Source organism: Oncorhynchus nerka, linkage group LG13, assembly GCF_034236695.1.
Source record: "Oncorhynchus nerka isolate Pitt River linkage group LG13, Oner_Uvic_2.0, whole genome shotgun sequence".
Taxonomy (NCBI): domain Eukaryota; kingdom Metazoa; phylum Chordata; class Actinopteri; order Salmoniformes; family Salmonidae; genus Oncorhynchus; species Oncorhynchus nerka.
Window position 1 is genome coordinate 34,080,810 of NC_088408.1, and position 17,820 is coordinate 34,098,629.

At 43.6% G+C, this 17,820-nt stretch overlaps 1 protein-coding gene across 2 annotated transcripts in view; it reads left to right on the plus strand.

Annotated features, from left to right (window-relative positions):
- LOC115139415 (exostosin-1-like) overlaps positions 1 to 17,820 on the plus strand; it is a 257,301-nt gene that overhangs the window by 209,593 nt on the left and 29,888 nt on the right. For both annotated transcript variants that reach the window (XM_029676760.2, XM_029676761.2), the window contains exons 3-6: positions 1,523 to 1,616; positions 4,027 to 4,134; positions 12,134 to 12,253; positions 15,176 to 15,308. In XM_029676760.2, coding sequence (XP_029532620.1) covers positions 1,523 to 1,616; positions 4,027 to 4,134; positions 12,134 to 12,253; positions 15,176 to 15,308 — 455 coding nt within the window. The remainder of the gene's footprint in view (positions 1 to 1,522; positions 1,617 to 4,026; positions 4,135 to 12,133; positions 12,254 to 15,175; positions 15,309 to 17,820) is intronic.

The window sequence follows — 17,820 nt, forward strand, 5'->3', positions numbered from 1 at the left end:
TTCCTGAAACGAGTCACCTATTTCACCTCAATGATAATGACAGAACTGTGTGACATGCTGCAAGTTAAGAGGAATTTACATGTACTGCTTCACCCGGAAAGTTATGGACTTGTAGAACGCTATAATCGTTTTCTGACAAATAAACTGTCAAGAATATGTGCCCAAACAGGACTCACCTGGGTGGATGCATTATCAATAGCAATCAGCTGCAGGGGAGATCTACCTCAGATTTCAGAGGAAAGAACTCAGAATGAATGGTTACATGAATGCTGTGGTTACATGAATGATTACATGTCCCTTATATAGTCGGAGGTGATAATACAATCACATTGTTTACACAACCGTTATTCTATACAAGCAACCGTTCCGGAACAGAATGGCCTTGTCTTCGGGTGCAGACATACCAGGAGTCTATTGAAAGGCATAACATCACAGTCCAACACAAAACATATCCCTTGAAGTTACAACAGCTCACCCCAAATTCTGACACCACAAGAGGGAAGATGGTTCCACTGTTAGGGTGCCAATACAGAGAAGAGCTTGGACTGGGCTGAGCGTCTGGATTAGTGGCCCGCTCCTTGCAAACGGCAGCTCTAGCATTTAGCTCAGTGCGGATGTTGCATGTAATCCATTTCTTCTGGTTGGGAAATGTACGTATGGTTACTGTGGAAGGGGACATCGTCGATGCACTTATTTATGAAGCTGGTGACTGTGTTAAACTCAATGTCATCGGATGAATCACGGAACAATTCCAGTCTGTGCTAGCGAAATAGTCCTGTAGCTTAGCACCCGCTTCATCAGACCACGTCCGTATTAGGAGTCACTGGTACTTCCTGTTTGAGTTTTTGGCTGTAAGCAGGAATCAGGAGGATAGAGTTATGGTCAGATCTGCCAAATGGAGGGCAAGGAAGAGCTTTGTATGTGTTTCCATGTGTGGAGTAAAGGTGATCTTGAGTTTTTTTGCCTCTAGTTGCACAGGTGACATGCCGGTAGAAATGAGGTAAAACAGATTTCAGTTTCCCTGCATTAAAATCACCAGCCACTAGGAGCGCCGCCTCTGGGTGAGCATTTTCTTGTTTGCTTGTGGCCCTATACAGCTCGTTGAGTGCTGTCTTAGTGCCAGCATCAGTTTGTGGTGGTAAAAAGACAGCTACGAAAAAATACAGATGAAAACTCTCTTGGTAAATAGTGTGGTCCACAGCTTGTCATGAGGTATTCTAACTCAGGCGAGCAAAACCCAGAGACTTCCTTAATATTACAGATTGCGCACCAGCAGCTGTTAACAAAGAGACACACCAACGTTTTTAATGCTGTAATTGTTGTTTGCATGCATTTCATCTAAGGACACATTTACTGTAAACTAACCTGTCTCTTTCTGCTGTACATTTTCTCTCTACTTGTTCCACAAAACTCACTGACAGGGGTTTTTGAACATTTTCGTCCTTTGGACCTCAAAGGAGTCGATCTTAGCTCGTGGGATGTCTCCATGAGTCTGACAAAGTTTATTTCTGTCTGTCTCCAGGTTCGACTACCAGGAGCTGCTCCACAACTCAAGCTTCTGTCTGGTGCCCCGCGGTCGCAGGCTGGGTTCCTTTCGCTTTCTTGAGGCCCTCCAGGTACGTAGTTTGTCGTTTCCCCGTCAAAACCCTGTCCCTCTGAGTCTCCAAGTGGTTTCCTTGGTAACGGATGCTAGTCGTCTGCACAGCAGCCGCGATTGGAGCCTGGGAGTTGTGCAGGTCCTGCAGGCTGCCAGGCCTGATGCTTGGATTATTGGTATTGACAACCTGTCATCTTTTCAAAAACAGCCGCAGACGATTTCTGTGCTGTAGATAACAGAGTAGCCCTATTTTTATCTCTTCCAACACCTCCCACTTCCATTAACACCTGGTCTTCTCATCTCTGGCATGTTTATTTGGACTGACAGAAGCCTCTATAGAAGTATTTTAGGATTGTTTATGACTTTGAACCATCCCATTATGGATAAGCATGTGTCTATATACACTGAGTATACAAAACATGAGGTAAACCTGCTCTTTCCATGACATAGACTGACCAGGTGAATCCAGGTGAAAGCTATGATCCCTTATTGATGTCACTTGTTAAATCCACTTCAATCAGTGTAGGTGAAGGGGAGGAGACAGGTTAAATAAGGATTTTTAACCCTTGATACAATTGAGACATGAATTGTGTAAGTGTGTCATTCAGAGGGGGAATGGGCAAGACAAAAAATTTAAGTGCCTTTGAACGGGGTATGATAGTAGGTGCAAAGCGCACCCGTTTGCGTCAAGAACTGCAACGCTGCTGGGTTTTTCATGCTCAACAGTTTCCCTTGTGTGTCAAGAATGGTCCACCACCCAACGGACATCCAGCCAACTTGGAATATTAGGACGGTGTCCTTAATGTTGTGTACTGTATACTCAAATGTGGAATCTAATAAGAAAGTATAGTGTTATCACATCCAGATACACTGAGGCCTGGGTACAATGTAAAGAATGAAGGAAGCAGCCTAGTCATTTCTACCCCACTCTCTAAAAGGGGTCAGTGCAGCAGTTAGGCAGACACACTGTAGGTAACAATTCAAATGTGGAAATAATCATCTCAGTGCCGACTGGGAGCTAGTCGGATTTGCGGCTCCCAAAATGGTGCGTTCTGTGCTGCCTTTTAAGGGTGAGGCAGTTGCATTCCGCACCCAGATTTCAGAGGGGACACTTTGAAACAGGAACATCAAACAGGTTTTAGACATGACACAGATTGAGCTTTCATATTGTGTGAGGGAGCTCTCTCCTATTCGTCATCTATCTGTCAAGCGAGGCTCAAAGGAGGGCTGTTATGTAGATGGTGGAAGGGAAAGACAGAGGTTTGGTTTGGCTGCAGGTTTGGTTTGGCTGCAGTGTTTCCCTCCAACAACACAGGAGAGAAGAGGAGGAGGAGGATAAGGAAAGGGGAAGGGGGGAGGAGAATGGGAGGGGAGAAGGAGACGAGGCCACGACGCTGAGCCAGGCTGTGTTGTTGGAGGGAAACGCGTTGTCTGCAGCCAAACCAAACCTCTGTCTTTCCCTTCCCCCCTCTACATAACAGTCCTCCATGACCAAAGAGCAAAGGGGATTTAAACAGACAGACAGGCCTCCAATCATGGACTTGGCATTTCTCTCCTTAAGTCCCAAATGAGTGTCAAACTTTTAATGATGGAGATCCAAGTCTCAGTTGAAAATGCTTGGTTCAGTACGCAGCCTGGAAATTTAAAGGGATTCTAATGAAGTAGGCCATATTCATTTCTCCGTAAGTGCTAGCGCACCCAGTTGATTCTCCCTAAAAATGGTTGCCACTTCGCTTTTCTCACCTCTGAGCATCCATTAATAGTGAATCCTTTGTAAATTTAGCTCTGTAGAGAATTTGATCCCTGTAAAAGCCTGGCTTTAAGTGATTAACTGTTTTATGTGTTACTGTGGTGTTTCCTTGAATTAAATTGTGTAAAGAAGTTTACGGATGAAACCATTTCTCATTTCCATTTCATTATAAAGGTGCTGCTGTGAGGAAGACCACATGTATTCCTGAATATTAAAACAGGCTTGATGAAGTATGTTCAACAGACAAAGAAAACAAAACTCAAAATAATATTGTGTAATTGGTCGCATATTTGTTTGTGTTGCTAGTGACTCATTCTCTGCACTATTGATAAGAACCAATGGCTTCTAGTAAAAAACTTTATACAATACGCCTTACCATTGTGTGACTAATAGTCCACCTTTTACTCTGTGTGAAAGGCGTTCAGATGAACCTGTTTGTAGACATGAGTGCAGAGGAATCTGACACTTCACTTTCCCAGAGAGAAATCCCACAACATACCAGAGGAGTGTGTAAAGTAAGACTAGCTCTTGGATAACCTCGCCTATTTCTTCTTCAGTCCTGTAGAAGTGTAGAGAGCTAACCATAATAAAGGTGTCTGTGTATATCTGACCCTTTCTGTGCCTCCTCTGCCTGGGCTACCCCCCTCCTCCCCATCCTTCACCCCCTCTTCCCCCCCAGGCTGCCTGTATCCCTGTCATACTGAGCAACGGCTGGGAGCTGCCTTTCTCTGAGATCATCGACTGGAGCAAAGCAGCTGTCATCGGGGACGAGAGGCTCCTACTGCAGGTAGCTTACTGATGGAGACATCCTCCCTATGACACTGATCTCTCTCTCTCTCTCTCTTTTCACCGCTATCATACTGCCCCATAGGCTAGAACACAAGGGCCTCACAACTCACTTTGTGTTTTTAGTAAGGACCACTGTGGTGGATAACGTTTACCTCTCTCTCCAAATGAATATATTCATAATTCTTTGCAATTGCGATATAGTAACTTTGGGGGGGGGGGGCAACCACACCCACACCCACGGTTTCAGAGGCGCTTGTTTGCAGAGGGGTGGAATCAAATGCCAGGGTACCTTCACATATTAACCCACCGGGCCCCTGCCTGTCTCCCGTAGCCACGTCCCCTGTATCAATAAACTCTCCCATTAATTATGTCATGCAAGGTGTATGATATTTTAGGTTATTTCATTACTGCATCTATTAGTAGCTGCTACCTATCTGCCCTTTCATGACTCTGAGCTTGCCGGTTATTAATGTGGTGAGAAAGAGAGGGGTTTGAAATACGACAGCCAAAATGTCATGTGGACATGAAAGTGAAGAGAATGAGGAAAGGATGTGTGTCCCGAGATATAATGACAGGATTTAGCTTGAAGGTACCATTCCCCTTCTTGTCAGCTCTACCCCCACTTATGAAATCAGCACAATTAATTAGCCGGTTTCCGTAAAGGAGCTGCCCTGACACATTACAGAAACTTGACACATATTTCTCATACTACTGATTCTCACAAAGATTGGATTGGAATTAGATGTACAATCAATTGCACTATTGAGGCCACACAATGCAAGAGCAGCCTGTTAAAAGTCGTAAATGGGTTTTATTGCAAGTCCTGTAATTATTTGTGACTATATGCTGTTGAATGGAAGACATTCAGGGAAGCAAATGTTTTTTCTCTCCCTCTCCACCCTCTCGTTACAAAGTCCCCGTCCTAAAAGCATGCTAATTGTTGTCAGATACGCTATATATACAAAAGTATGTGGACACCTCTTCAAATCAATGGATTCAGCTATTTCAGCCATACCCGTCGCTGACAGGTGTATAAAATCGAGCACACAGCCATCAGTAGCGGAGCGTGGGTAAAATCACAGGGGACCCCCCCCCCCAAGAAAAGCCGTATTACGACTTGTATTGTGATTTGTTGCATTTTGTTTGCTCCATAACCTGTTAATTCATATGCCTTGCGACCGTGATATATAGGCCTAAAGGCCGAGACAATAAGAAAACCGTAGCAGAATTCAACAACACCTTTGTTTTATCACAAAACCGGATAGCAGCCCCTGCCCAGTGAAGTCCACAAAGCATATTGCATGTAACAGATCTAGAGCATGGTCAAGCAAGTGAATGTTTCTGACATTTTCAGATCACTAAACAACTATGGATTTAGAACCACAGAGAGTTGCCACAAATCACAAAGAAAACAGGAGCTGCCTCCACTATTCCAGCACCATTACAACTATACCTATAAGATATCAAAAATACCAAACACAATTTAGTCCAATCAACTTGTGTGTGCGCAATCGTGCAAGTAGAAAAACATGTTGACTCACCCTACTCACCCTAAACGCCAATCTCATCCTCCTCTCTTTCATGTTGATTGTATCACTCTGTCATGCAGTACACACTTTTATTTTTTGTTGTCCTAGGCTACCTGGCTAAAATGTTTGCTCACTAGCCTAACTTTCATTAATGGGCAATGTTAGCTAGTTAACATTAACCTTCTACATCTAGCTACATATTGAACTTCCATACTCTCAGGCCAGGGGCACAACAGTAAATTAATTAATGGTTGGATCGGAATTGCTGTTATAATCATTGGCCAGTACAAAGAATTAAGTAAAACCACAAGTCCAAATCCCCATCTCCATCCATGGCTAATTTAGGAAAGGGACCATTTTAGCTAGTTTTTCTGTCAATGACGTAGGCTCTCAATGGGATATGATAGGAGTGACGCCAAATCCAAGCTGGCTTCCCTTGGCACTTTTTTTGGTGTGTGCCAGGACGATTCACAGTTTAGCTCAACGCTGATTGGCAAAACATTTTCAAAAATGTTTTTGTCAAAGGAGGCCAGATGCTTGCTGGCTTCCCTTGCCTCCAATGCTACGGGAGGCAACAATGTCATACTCGTTTGGACCAGACAGTATCAGATTTATGGCCTACACGCTGTTTCGAAAGCCCGAATGCTTTCTCCTGTGAGATACATTCAGCGTCTTGCAAAAAATGTTACCTTTATTTAACAAGGCAAGTCAGTTAAGAACAAATTCTTATTTACAATGACGGTCTACGCCGGCCAAACCCGGACCACGCTGGGCCAATTGTGCGTCGCGCTAATTGAAGGAAGATTATGAAACACAGAGAGACAAAAGATAGATTTCCATTTTTTTTATTTGTCTATTTTTTGGGGAAGCCTGGCTTCCCTTGGAATTTATGAATACACGCCATTGACAGCCATGCAATCTCCATAGCTAAACATTGGCAGTAGAATGGCCACACTGAAGAGCTCAGTGACTTTCAACGTGGCACCGTCATAGGATGCCACCTTTCCAACAAGTCAGTTCGTTAGGTTTCTGCCCTGCTAGAACTGCCCCGGTCAACTGTAAGTGCTGTTATTGTGAATTGGAAACATCTAGGAGCAACAGCAGCTCAGCCGTGAGGTGGTAGGCCACACAAGCTCACAGAACGGGACCGCCGAGTGCTGAAGCGCGTAACGCGTAAAAATCATCTGTCCTCAGTTGCAACACTCACTACTGAGTTCCAAACTGCCTCTGGAAGCAACATCAGCACATTAACTGTTTATGGGAGCTTCATGAAATGGGTTTCCATGGCTGATCAGCCGGCTGGAGTGGTGTAATGCTAGCCGCATTTGGACTCTGGACCAGTGGAAACGCGTTCTTTGGAGTGATGAATCATGCTTCACCATCTGGCAGTCCGACAGATGAATCTGGGTTTGGCGGATGCCAGCAGAATGCTACCTTCCCCCAATGCATAGTGCCAACTGTTAAGTTTGGTGGACGAGGAATAATGGTCTGGGTTTCATGGTTCGGGATAAAGCATACAATGATATTGTAGACGATTCTGTGCTTCCAATTTTGTGGCAATAGTTTGGGGAAGGCCCTATCCTGTAATACTAGAACCGGTAGTAATAATAATGGCAATTTGTTAACTTTAGTTATGATTTTGATTACATTTGCTAATGATTATTTTGGGCGCCGGCGCGTGGTTGCCTGTCGTAGCATAGCAATTATCTTTTCTTTTTATGAAATCAATATATTGGTTGGGGCATTTTGAGCATATTTGAATATTGGGGTGGGATGCGTCTCCCCCCATATTCAGTGGGGCAAAAAAGTATTTAGTCAGCCACCAATTGTGCAAGTTCTCCCACTTAAAAAGATGAGAGGCCTGTCATTTTCATCATAGGTACACTTCAACTATGACAGACAAAATGAGAGAAAAGAAAATCCAGAAAATCACATTGTAGGATTTTTAATGAATTTATTTGCAAATTATGGTGGAAAATAAGTATTTGGTCACCTACAAACAAGCAAGATTTCTGGCTCTCACAGACCTCTTTAAGAGGCTCCTCTGTCCTCCACTCGTTACCTGTATTAATGGCACCTGTTTGAACTTGTTATCAGTATAAAAGACACCTGTCCACAACCTAAAACAGTCACACTTCAAACTTCACCCTGGCCAAGACCAAACAGCTGTCAAAGGACACCAGAAACAAAATTGTTGACCTGCACCAAGCTGGGAAGACTGAATCTGCAATAGGTAAGCAGCTTGGTTTGAAGAAATCAACTGTGGGAGCAATTATTAGGAAATGGAAGACATACAAGACCACTGATAATCTCCCTCGATCTGGGGCTCCACGCAAGATCTCACCTCGTGGGGTCAAAATGATCACAAGAACGGTGAGCGAAAATCCCAGAACCACACGGGGGGACCTAGTGAATGACCTGCAGAGAGCTGGGACTAAAGTAACAAAGCCTACCATCAGTAACACACTACGCCGCCAGGGACTCAAATCCTGCAGAAGTGTCCCCCTGCTTAAGCCAGTACATGTCCAGGCCCGTCTGAAGTTTGCTAGAGAGCATTTGGATGATCCAGAAGAAGATTGGGAGAATGTCATATGGTCAGATGAAACCAAAATATAACTTTTTGGTAAAAACTCAACTCGTCGTGTTTGGAGGACAAAGAATGCTGAGTTGCATCCAAAGAACACCATACCTAATGTGAAGCATGGGGGTGGAAACATCATGCTTTGAGGCTGTTTTTATGCAAAGGGACCAGGACGACTGATCCGTGTAAAGGAAAGAATGAATGGGGCCATGTATCGTGAGATTGAGTGAAAACCTCCTTCCATCAGCAAGGGCATTGAAGATGAAACGTGGCTGGGTCTTTCAGCATGACAATGATCCCAAACACACCGCCCCGGCAATAAAGGAGTGGCTTCGTAAGAAGCATTTCAAGGTCCTAGAGTGGCCTAGCCAGTCTCCAGATCTCAACCCCATAGAAAATCTTTGGAGGGAGTTGAAAGTCTGTGTTGCCCAGCAACAGCCCCAAAACTTCACTGCTCTAGAGGAGATCTGCATGGAGGAATGGGCCAAAATACCAGCAACAGTGTGTGAAAAGCTTGTGAAGACTTTTGACATCTGTCATTGCCAACAAAGGGTATATAACAAAGTATTGAGAAACTTTTGTTATTGACCAAATACTTATTTTCCACCATAATTTGCAAATAAATTCATTAAAATCCTACAATGTGATTTTCTGGAGAAAAAAAATCTAATTTTGTCTTTCATAGTTGAAGTGTACCTATGATGAAAATTACAGGCCTCTCTCATCTTTTTAAGTGGGAGAACTTGCCCAATTGGTGGCTGACTAAATACTTTTTTGCCCCACTGTATATTATAATTACGGTCTTGGTTCCAACATCTGGAAGAATGGAGGCTGTTATAGCAGCAAAGGGGGGGACCAACTCTATATTAATGCCCATGGAGTGAGATGTTCGACAAGCAGGTGTCCACATTCATTTGGTCATGTCGTGTATGTGTATGATATGCTGTGACAGGATATGAGGCACCTATGGACGTTTTGTCTTCAGAAGGAAAAAAAGAAAAAAACACAATGACAGTAATAATGACAGTGTTGGTGCATTTAAAAGCACAAATAATTGTTAACAGTAATTAAATAATTTCGTCACAAGTTGTGTAGAACTGCATTCACACTGGCGTCAGATGAAATGCCATGGAGCCCTCGGGCATTCAGAGTGGAAGTTCGATACAAAATGATGCTAAAAGGTGAGGAATGTTGTCGAAGTTTGAAGGGTCAAAACACTTCTGGTTTGTAGTTCCATTTTGTGTTTAGATTGTTCAATGTAAATGTCAGTGGTTTTCTCTGGGAAAATGTATTTTCCGTTTACATCTAATTTCCTATTAAAACCCAACTTGCTTACGACGAAGATTTGCATGAGTTGTTTATGGAAAAGAACCAGCTAACTGTGTTTTGATTAAAAACTAATCAGAAACTTTTGTAACGGCACTGCAACTTTTCTACACTCCAAAAATGACGAATGGCTATTGAGATGGTTTACATGTGTATAGATAATCTTCCACCGGGATTCATTGTAAGTAAGATAAGCCAATGTGATCTTTATATGCATGGAAGATAAACTCCTATGTACAAACAGAGATATAAACATGGTTATGATGGTTAAGGTAATAACTTAAAGTGGGTCCGGAATTATTGGATCCCGTGCTAAAGATGGGCAGAAAATACTATATCAAATAAATGAAACCAATACTGAGCTACAGTATATTGTATGCTCAAAAGTATTGAAGAAATACATTATTTTATACTAATACATAGCAAGAGGTTTTCTTTAACAAGTAATACAGAAAATCTCTAAAAGTTAGGGGTCAAAATGATTGGATTCTGTGTTTTCCATACTCCAGCACCCTCTCCTTGCGAGATTAGACCATTCCTCCATATATAATCTTTCCAGATACTTGATGTCATGGGAATGAGATATTTTCTGTATATGTTCTTTCGAAGGTGAAACCCACCATTGGTGTGCGTGGCTAAAGAACTCCATGTTCATGTCATAATCACCATAACACCGGTTCCAATCCAAGTGCCAATGCCGTTTAGTCAAATCCAGGCGGTCAGATGACATGAAAATAAAGTTCTTTGGCCACGCACACCAATGGTGGGTTTCACCTTCAAAAGAACAGTGCATATGCAGAAAATACCTCATCCCTACTGTAAAATACGGTGGTGGATCTTTGATGTTCTGGGGCTATTTTGCTTCCACTGGTCCTGAGGCCCTTTTTAAGGTCAACGGCATCATGAACGTTTCAGCCTCCTGGCAGAGTCAACCAGGTTTTTGGCTAAAATGTGCTGGTATTTGGTACCAGCACATTTTAGCCAAAAACCTGGTTGACTCTGCCAGGAGGCTGAAACGTAGATCTTCCAGCAAGACAATAACCCCAAGCACAAATAAATGGTTAATTTACCACAGAATCAACATTTTGCAGTGGCCCTCTTAGTCTCTGGTCTTGAACCCCATTGAAAACCTGTGGTTTGAATTGAAGAGGGCAGTCCTTAAGCACAGACGAAGGATATCAATGATCTGGAAAGATTCTGTATGGAGGAATGGTCTAAGATCCCTCCCAATGTGCTCTCCAATCTGATAAAACATTATAGAAATAGGCTCAGGGTAGTTATCCTCGCAAGGGGAGGGTGCTGGACTATCGAAAACAAGGGATCCAATCATTTTGACCCTTAGCTCTTTGAGATTTGTTGAATTACTTGTTAAACAGAATCTCTTTCTCTGAGCAATTGTATTAGTATAAAATAATATATTTTTCCCTTGTTTTGCATCATACAATATAGCTCAGTATTTTTATTAATTATTTTATACAGTCTTTTTTGCTCATCTTTAACAAGGAACCAAGTCATTCCGGACCCCACTGTACATCCGGCTTTAGTCACAGAGTTTGTAAATGGCTCCCACACCATACTGCTGTGGTGGTGTGTGTTGGGACAAAATGAGAGTGAAGGAGAGTTTTTAAGTCAATCCACTGTTTTGGTTTTATACGACAATCAAGTTGCTGCACCTGCTGTGAAAATGGAATCTCATTGCGTTCAATTATGTTGAAGAATGACACGCAACAACTCAGCACAACATGTGGAGTAGTATATTCCCCCACAGTGAAGACACATAAACACTAATGGAGAGAGGGTTGTGTGATTAGATTGCCGTTATTTATGTCCTGCCTCTGACTGTATTAAAACTAGAAATACTGTCACTGCCAAACATCAGCTCAGACAGACATTGTTTTCAGGCTTCAGGTGGGGGGGGGTTGTCTTTGTGATTTGGGGCTAAGAAATGTGACGTTCATTGTGACAACGCTGATTTGTCTCTCTTGCCCCCTCTCCTGCCACGTGTCACATTCTCAATTGTATGTTTCAATGTTTGTATAATTGATGAGGAGACTCGGAGATGAGAAGTGACAGGACAGAGCAGTGCTATCTGTCAGTTAGCAGGGTTTGATAGCATTGTGTGTTTGCCACAGGAGGGACATGATCCCTAGCTGAGGGGCTCACCCTCTCTCACACAAGGCTGGTTTACCAGCACATACCAACACCTCCGTTTCTCTCTAGCAGTTTGGCCTATGCTTGGAGATACCACTGGAGAGGATAGTCCTCAATTGGAACGATATGACAGAAAATTCCATTAGTCCTCTGCCACACAAATGACAGTGTAATTTGACCGTTGAGTACCGTCGTTAACGATGTCATTGGTCCCTCAAGTAGTAGCCACTAAAGGGTGGTTAGAACCCTACAGAGAGTGTTGCTATGGCTCCCAGGGGAGGAGTCAGTGTGTCCATGGGCCTCCCTCGGGAAGGAGGATTTCACCTAATCACATCTGCCCAGAGAATAACCCATGTTCCCCTACTCTCTCACAGTCATTAAATGTTTTACTCTGTCCTTTTTTTCCCCAGGTTTCTTCAATTACCAGATCTGTGGACCATGACAAAATATTGGCGCTCAGGCAGCAGACTCAGTTCCTCTGGGATGCGTATTTTTCTTCGGTAGCAAAAATAGTATTAACTACATTAGAGGTAAGCTCTCCCATTTCTAGAACTGTTCATGTGAATCGGAAGTGGGTGGGAGCAGGTTGGGAGGATTGCAAGGCCAGACAGCCAGCAGCCAGGATAACAGATAGACTTTTCTGTAATGTGCACAAGTGGCCAGGATAAATTGATGGTGGCTATACAACAGCGTTCCCCAACAAAGTTCTTAATTTCCCCTGGTTTGTTTTTTTCTTACTGCTGACAGTCTGGCTCTTACTTTAGAAGTGTTTTCACTATACTCTCTCTTCTGTCTCAGTCTCTGGGGGGAAACCGACACAAAGGGTTTTCATCAGCCTCTTCCCCAGAACAGACAGTTAGTCAGAACCTGCCATGATCAAAAGAGTCTGCAGTGTAACAGTTTCCTCTGGCAACTTAAATGTGTGGGGACTACAGTACGTAGACGGGTAGCTGGGGTTACTTTAAAAAAAAACGTCCCCTTTTGTTTTCCTGCTACCATTTATTGTTGTCACACCCTCAAATACAGTGTCCCCTCGGAGCAAAGTTTAAATAATGATCATGTTTCCCCTAGAACAATCAGAAATCCCATTTTTTGGTTTGATGGTATTATGTGTTTGATAAGATGTAAGATGTGTGGAGAAGAAGCCCAGGCGTGAAGTGTTTTGGCCTGCAGGTATGAGAGGTACAGTTCAGAGCAGGGTAACATCCAAACACTCATAGGCTCTCTGTGCACCCCACTGTCTCAACTGTTTAGCTTTTGTCTTTTTCTTCTGGGTGAGAATGGTTTTACTTTGGTCTGATTTTTTTCAATGTTTTTTTAAAATATACTGAGTGTACCAAACATTAGGAACACCTGTTCTTTCCATGACATACACTTACCAGGTGAATACAGGTGAAGGCTATGATCCCTTATCACTTTTTATATCAATTTCAATCAGTGTAGATAAAGGGGAGGAGACAGGTTAAAGAAGGATTTTTAAGCCTTGAGACAATTGAGACATGGATTGTGTATGTGTACCATTCAGAGGGTGAATGGGCAAGACTAAATATTTACGTGTCTTTGAACGGGGTATTGTAGTAGGTGCCAGGCGCACCGGTTTCTGTCAAGAACTGCAACATTGCTGGGTTTTTCAGCCTCAACAGTTTCCCGTGTGTGTCAAGAATGGTCCACCACCAACAATATGACATCCAGCCAACTTGACACAACTGTGGGAAGCATTGGAGTCAACATGGGCCAGCATCCCTGTGGAACATGTTCGACACCTTGTAGAGTCCATGCCCTGACGAATTGAGGCAGTTCTGAAGGGAAAAGGGGGTGCAACTCAATATTAGGAAGGTGTTCCTAATGTTTTGCATTCTCAGTGTATGAACCTACTTACACAATTTACTGTATCACTTCCACATTCAGAAACTACTCTTATTAGTTATAATGGCGTTGGAAGCCCTCATTTAGAAGTCACTCAGCAGACACTCCAACCTGTCACCTACATGTCTTTGTCCCTGTTGTTTATTCTTCTCTTCGGGAGGGTGTCGGTGTTTCATTCCCCCAGTCTCTGTCTTTACTCCATTCCTTGTACTATACCGACAATTCACCACTTCATATCAAAGGACACAATGACAGAAGGAGGGGGAAAAGAGGAAGCGAGTCGGGTGTATTTTAGGCATTCCGTCATGGTTCTTCAAAGGGAGCCGCAGCAGCACTTTGTGATGAATTGGGTTTGGGATTAGGGCCGAGTGTTGGTTTTTATGTGTTGCCGGGCGAACGTCACCACCAGGTGCCTAGTCCAAATCCAACAGGGACTAAATTAGGCCCGTTTCCATGCATATTTACCATTGTGCAGAAGTGCTAAATGCTGGGGCTACATGCCGACTGACAAAATGGGGGAAATGAAGCATCCTAAATATCCCCAGGCACACGCAGTGCTGTTGTGAGGCTTGCAGGAAGTGCCAGCTAACTCTCCATATAGATCAAAAGGCATCTGTCATGTCAGTGTTCCTGGTACTGGACGGCCACATGGACTGTAAACTGTTATGCAAATCACCCCGAGGAGGCCGCATTACAAACAGCCAGACGTTACTCTTCCCTCAGCCAGGTTTATCAGACCTGAGTCTGTCAATGGAGTCTTCAGATACATTTTGAGAAAGTGTAAACCAGACAGATGAAACTGTAGCAACTGGAAAAGAAGGTGCCTTTGTACTGCGGAGGTATCTTTAGCAACAGAAATGAAGATCATCACCTAGCAGTGAGTAAACAGCGGTATGGAGGGGTCGACCCCCTCGCCTCCTTTAACTCAGGGGGTGCTTATTAAGGCCTATCTCACAACCTCATTAGGAAACCACAGTACAAACGGTGGAAGCAGCCTGGAAAGCACCAGGCTCTGAGAGAGAGGCAGGAGAGGAGACATATGGTCTGTCTCTGGCAGCTGTAGCCTTTCTATATCAGGAGAGGCAGTGAGTCGGGGGAGTCCATTGGAAAGAGCAATCAAAAGTATATAGCTGATATGAAATTACTGTTAATGTGAATGACTTTGATGAACATTTATTTTGTGTTTGGTCTCCATTGACACAACTAGTATCGGGACCCATGGCTGATCTTCATGTAAAGCATGACCAGTGCATGCAAATAACTCCTTACAGACTAAGAAACTGTGCACGTTGTTGCTGTCAGATAAACTGTCAGCAGCACAGTCATCATACTTATCATCTATTGCGACATGGGAGGAGATACAGGTCCAATCTCCACAGTCAACATGCAGGGTAACAGTTGTACCTGGGTGAGTGGGAATCAGTCCCAGCTGAGGGTATGAGGCGTATTCTGCGCCAGAGACGCTGCTCGACAACATGGCCACGTCCATCAGACCCAGCCTCCCGCAGAGCGAGCAGCTTCTTAATACTAATCCTCTCTCTCTCTTCTCCTCTCTCCTTCTCTCTGTGTTGTTTCTTTTTCTGTAGCTAATCCAAGACAGAATACATTCACACGTATCCAGGAACAAGTTGATGTGGAATTCGTTGCCGGGTGGACTGTACGTTCTGCCTCAGTTCTCCACGGACGCTGCAGTGTTCCCCTTCTACTACGCGTCTCTGGGTGAGTTGGAGCCTGTTAATGACCTGGTGTAACAGACTCCTCTTCTATACGCATGGAAGCTGACACACAATCACAAAAGGATCAGACCTTTGCTCGGTCCTTTAGGTCTTCATTCACAGCCAGTTCATTGCGGAGCGCCTAATGTCAATGTGCGCTCGTCACCTCTTCCTCCATCCTGTTTTCTATCCCCCCCAATGCTACATTCCATGAAATTGTTGCTCATGCTAACCAACCACAGACAACATTGTATGTTAACTGAAGTTCATGTTTGGCGACTGACCAATGCACTTTACAGCTGAAAGTGTAATGGATTTAACCTTTGGGAACTGGTGTATGTTATCCCATATTCTATCTGCAGTGCCATTTACTGGCGAGGTTCAAGTCCTGCCTAGAGTCAGTCAGCCAGGCGTCCGTGTCTTGTGCATTCCCTCCTGCATGGAGCGCCGTGGAGCTGTGCGCTATGTACTGTGCTGCTGCCGCAGTCCTGCGAGAAGAACTGGGATGAAGCCATAACTCAGATAGATGCTTGTCTTTCTCTAAGCGGTCAATTAAGTTTTTGCTAGTTCCGGTAATACACAGGCGTTATCAGTCTCTCTTTCCGTAATTCTGAATGGCGAAGGGGTTTCAAAACTTTTCTAGGTAGTTCAAAAGTTCACGTCTGCGGTTTAGGCCTATGTCAATTTTACTGACGATTTTACTGTTTTTAAAGTTTTTATTTGTCTCTGCGGAATTTCAAGTTGATGTTACAATATTTTGCTATTAGGACAGCATCTGTGCCATATCATATTTTCTCTGAGAAGTAGAAAAGAAGGCAATGTTGGGCTCCATCTCTGGGGGTCTTGATGACTGGGTATACCGCCTCAAAATCACAAATTGGATTTCCAACTTGTTAAGTAGAGAGTCCAGCTGCTTTGGCACCTCCTATCATGTACTTCACAGGCTGTTTGCTTCACAATTCTCTTTTAACTGTGTTTAAAGCTACTGGGAATGTATGAAGACATGCCAAAGCAGTGGATGAGAAAGGATAGGCCCATTCACTGCAAAAAAAACTGTTTGAATGTTCGCTGTAGAAACTCTGCTTGTTATCTGCAGTCATCAAAACCAATTATCATCGCCATTTGAGTTCAAATTTTCACTCATGAGATGTAATGTCTCAACTGAATTTTGTTTGAACTCAAAAATGTTGAGTGAAAATGATCAGCAGGACCACATTGAAGGACCACGTTGAAGCACTCTTTATTGCTGGCAGGAATTGTTGTCAAGCTATCTATTCTCTGCAAGCTATCCAGCAAACAGTGACACTAATGAGCTGTCAATCAATCTCAATCTGAAGCTTCATTATAGCCTTTCACATGAGGGGGAAATATATCTTGTCTAAATCTTTGGATTAGATTGGCAGGGCATCAAAAACGATGTGAATTCATCTGACTGCTGCATATGCGGTTCCACACAGTCTTCTCTCATTGCATTGTGCCAAGTCGGCATCGTGGAGAAGGACTAGTTCCAGGAAGCTGCCAGAGGGAAACTGCAAGTTATTGCTGTTAGATAAACAGTCAGCAGCACAGTCATCATACATGTCCACCACCGCCTTGTGTGAAAAGACGACTACAGCAGCTAGATCTCAGCGAGGTTCAGGAACCCCTAACAGCTTTCTCCTCTGCAGTCATACCAGTGCTCCTTGTGAAGAAGTGATAATTATGCCACAGCGTCCAGAAGGTCTGTGTCTGTTTTGATCTGGCTTTCTGTTATGGTCCGGGAAAACCCTTAGAATTGCCTCGTTGCTGAGCATGATTGTTCCGGTCCATTGTGATGAGTGGGATTCCCCCCCCATTACCATAGTACAGTTTGACTTTGTTCTGTCAATATTAGGGTCTACTTTCTGAGCACGTTCCATACCACGCTGAACCTTTCTGATTACCATTTCTAGAGCTTCTTCGCCAAGGCCAGTAACCAGCGTAAAGGCCAGTAACCAGCGTAAAGGCCAGTAACCAGCGTAAAGGCCAGTAACCAGCGTAACCAATCCAGTGACACGGTGACACCCACCTCCACTAGGCATACAGTAGTAGGGTAACCTGCAAAGGGCAGTCACTCAAGATAAGATGGGACCACGAAATGAGGCTCCTTTTTCACAAATGTGGATGTAAGAGCCTACTCTGCTGCAGTTGTTTAAGGTGTGTTATATCATTATTGAGCATTTAAGCTAGTGCAGTGGCAATAAATACCTTGTTGGAATGTTAAATATTTCTCCCCATCTTAACAACAGTTGGAAACGTTTCAAGCAACTTTGATCACAGTTCTTTAAATGAAAGTCATTTGAACTATTTTTAGGCCTGTTCTGCTTGGTATATTTGCAGTTGAATGTTTGATTCGAACGTTTGTTTGAACTTAAAATGGCGACCAGAACTGACGGTGGGGTTTCCCGGAGGAAACATTTCTTCTACACAAGTGTTGCCAGAGTAAAACACAATCAAGGCATTTGATGACAGGATGAGAACAAGGTCTTAATGCAGTA